This window comes from Penaeus chinensis, chromosome 43 (genome assembly GCF_019202785.1).
Source record: "Penaeus chinensis breed Huanghai No. 1 chromosome 43, ASM1920278v2, whole genome shotgun sequence".
NCBI classification, from domain to species: domain Eukaryota; kingdom Metazoa; phylum Arthropoda; class Malacostraca; order Decapoda; family Penaeidae; genus Penaeus; species Penaeus chinensis.
Genome location: NC_061861.1, coordinates 12,661,640 through 12,664,139, shown reverse-complemented (window position 1 = coordinate 12,664,139; position 2,500 = coordinate 12,661,640). Strand labels below are relative to the sequence as shown.

Sequence of the window (2,500 nt, the reverse complement as noted above, 5' to 3'; positions counted from 1 at the left end):
GGAAGAGCGAGGGAAAAGAGAAGGAGGAGAGAGAGGGAGATAGGAGAGAGGGGGAGGAGGAGAGAGGAGAGGAGGAGAGGATGAGGAGGGGAGGAGGACGAGAGAAGTGGAGAAGGAGGAGGAGGAAGAGAAGAGAGAAGAGAGAGAGAAAGAGAGAGAGAGAAGAGAGAGAGAGGAGAGAGAAGAGGAGAGAGAAGAGAGAAGAGTGAGAGAGAATGAGAACAAGAGGGACTGAAACGAGAGGGAATGGAAGGAGGAGAGAGAGAAGAGACAGAGAGAGAGAAGAAGAGTGGAAGGAGAGAGAGAGAGAGAGAGCAGAGAGAGAGATGAGGAGACTGAAGAGAACGAGAGAGAGAGAGGAGAGAAGGTGAGAGAGAGGAGAGAGAGAAGAGAGAGAGAGAGAATATGAAGAGAGAATGAGAGAGAGAGAGAGAGAGAGATTGAGAGAGAGAATAGAATGAACGAGAGAGAGGAGAGCGAAGAGGAGGAGAAGAGAAGCGAGAGAGATTGAGAGAGAGAGAATTGAGAGAGAGAATGAGAATGAGAATGAGAGATTTTAGAGAGAGAGCAGAGTCAGACGAGAAGAGAGATTCGACGAAGAGCGATGAGACGACAGAGAGGGAGAGATTGAGGATGAGAGAGAGGAGAGAAGAGGAGAGAGAGAGAGAGGCGAAGAGAGAGGAGAGAGAGAGAGGAACGAGAGGAATTGAGAGAGAGAGAGAGAGAGAGAGATGTCAGGAGAGAGAGGAGAGAGAGAGTCAGAGAGAGAGAGAGAGACGAGATGAGAGAGAGAGAGAGAGAGACGAGAGAGAGATTTAGAGAGCTGAGGAGAGAGAGACGAGAGAGCGAGAGAGAGAGAGATCGCAGAGAGAAGATGACGAGAGAGAGAGAGAGAGAGAATGAGAGAAGAACAAAGAAAGAAAGAAAAGAGGAGAGAGAGAGAGAGATGGAGGAGAGAAGAGAGAGAAGAGAGAGGAGAGGGAGAGAGAGGGAGGAGAGGAGAGAGGGAGAGAGGAGAGAGAAGAGAGAGAGAGACAGAGAGAGAGACAGAGAGAGAGAGATAGAAGAGAGAGAGAGAGAGAGAGACAGAGAGGACAGAGATGACAGAGACGACAGAGATGACAGAGACGACAGAGAGAGAGAGAGAGAGAGAGAGAGAGAGAGAGAGAGAGAGAGAGAGAGAGAGAGAGAGAGAGAGAGAGAGAGAGAGAGAGAGAGAGAGAGAGAGGAAGAGAGAGAGAGGAAGAGAGAGAGAAAGAGAGAAAGAGAGAAAGAACAAAAGAAAGAAAGAAAAAGAGAGAGAGAGAGAGAGAGAGAGAGAGAGAGAGAGAGAGAGAGAGAGAGAGAGAGAGAGAGAGAGAGAGAGAGAGAGAGAGAGAGAGAGAGAGAGAGAGAGAGAGAGAGAGAGAGAGAGAGAGAGAGACAGAGACGACAGAGAGACAGAGACGACAGAGACGACAGAGAGACAGAGACGACAGAGAGACAGAGAGAGAGAGAGAGAGAGAGAGAGAGAGAGAGAGAGAGAGAGAGAGAGAGAGAGAGATAATACAATAACGAAATTCAAACCACCCTACGGCTAAACACTCTCCATGCTACAAATAAAAATAAAAAAAATCTTCACTCACTCTGTCTCCTTCCTCAAGCCCTAAGACATGCAGCTGCTTTGCTGTGTTGAGGAACGAGGCAATGTGTTGCTGATGGACATCAACCTGTCCGCGGTAAATGAAAGACACAAGGTAGAGCACGTCTTGCACGGGCACCTCAGGCAGGAGCAGAGGCGCATCGGTGTCCGGGCAAGCGCCTAACACCACCGCTGGAGGGAAGAAATTGGACGTTAGCATTCCTCTAGGATCAGGAGGTTCAATCTGGTTATAAAGTTACGCTGCACATGGATTGAAGAAACTGGACATTAAAAGCATAATGATCAAGTTTAACAACATTCATCCGAGGTTGAAAAGAATGCAAGTAGTCTGGGGTTAGAAATAATAAACTGGGCATTAAGGGTACAAAGAATTAATGGGTGATTCTAATTCTAATACGTTTTTGGGATTACTATAGGTAAGTCAACACATGTTTACTCTGAAGTTATAAACTGGATTTAACATTACGAACTAGATGCATAAAAATAAAACAGACATTTAATAAAATCTAGTTGCTACTTCTAAAATTTAAATTTTGAGTATAAGAAAATATTCCTGATGTTTAACAGATTTGTAGAAACAGTAAATGTATGATGAACTAGTCATCAGTAATGGAAGAACAGTTTATTAAAAACAAAGATTAGCATAAAAACATACAAAGCAACAAGATGATACCCCACAAGAAAGGAAAACTAAATTGCGATGTCTCAAATCACAGAAAACTGCTCATCAAATGAGGAATCTAGTCTGACACAAAATGGTACATTTTTCAATTGGTAAAATTCTGGTCCTTCATCGTGTAGTAAAGCCATAATACTTTTACAGACAAGTGAATCTGTTCCCTGACAGAGACAACCTGC

General features: G+C 44.7%; 2 protein-coding genes across 2 annotated transcripts in view; both read right to left on the bottom strand.

Moving 5' to 3' along the window:
* Positions 1 to 2,500, bottom strand: part of LOC125048235 (octopamine receptor beta-2R-like) — a 378,640-nt gene that overhangs the window by 292,876 nt on the left and 83,264 nt on the right. The window lies entirely within an intron of this gene.
* LOC125048236 (zinc finger and BTB domain-containing protein 14-like) overlaps positions 1 to 2,500 on the bottom strand; it is an 18,287-nt gene that overhangs the window by 8,663 nt on the left and 7,124 nt on the right. The window contains exon 2 of the mRNA XM_047646826.1: positions 1,626 to 1,813. Within this exon, the coding sequence (XP_047502782.1) occupies positions 1,626 to 1,813 (188 nt within the window). The remainder of the gene's footprint in view (positions 1 to 1,625; positions 1,814 to 2,500) is intronic.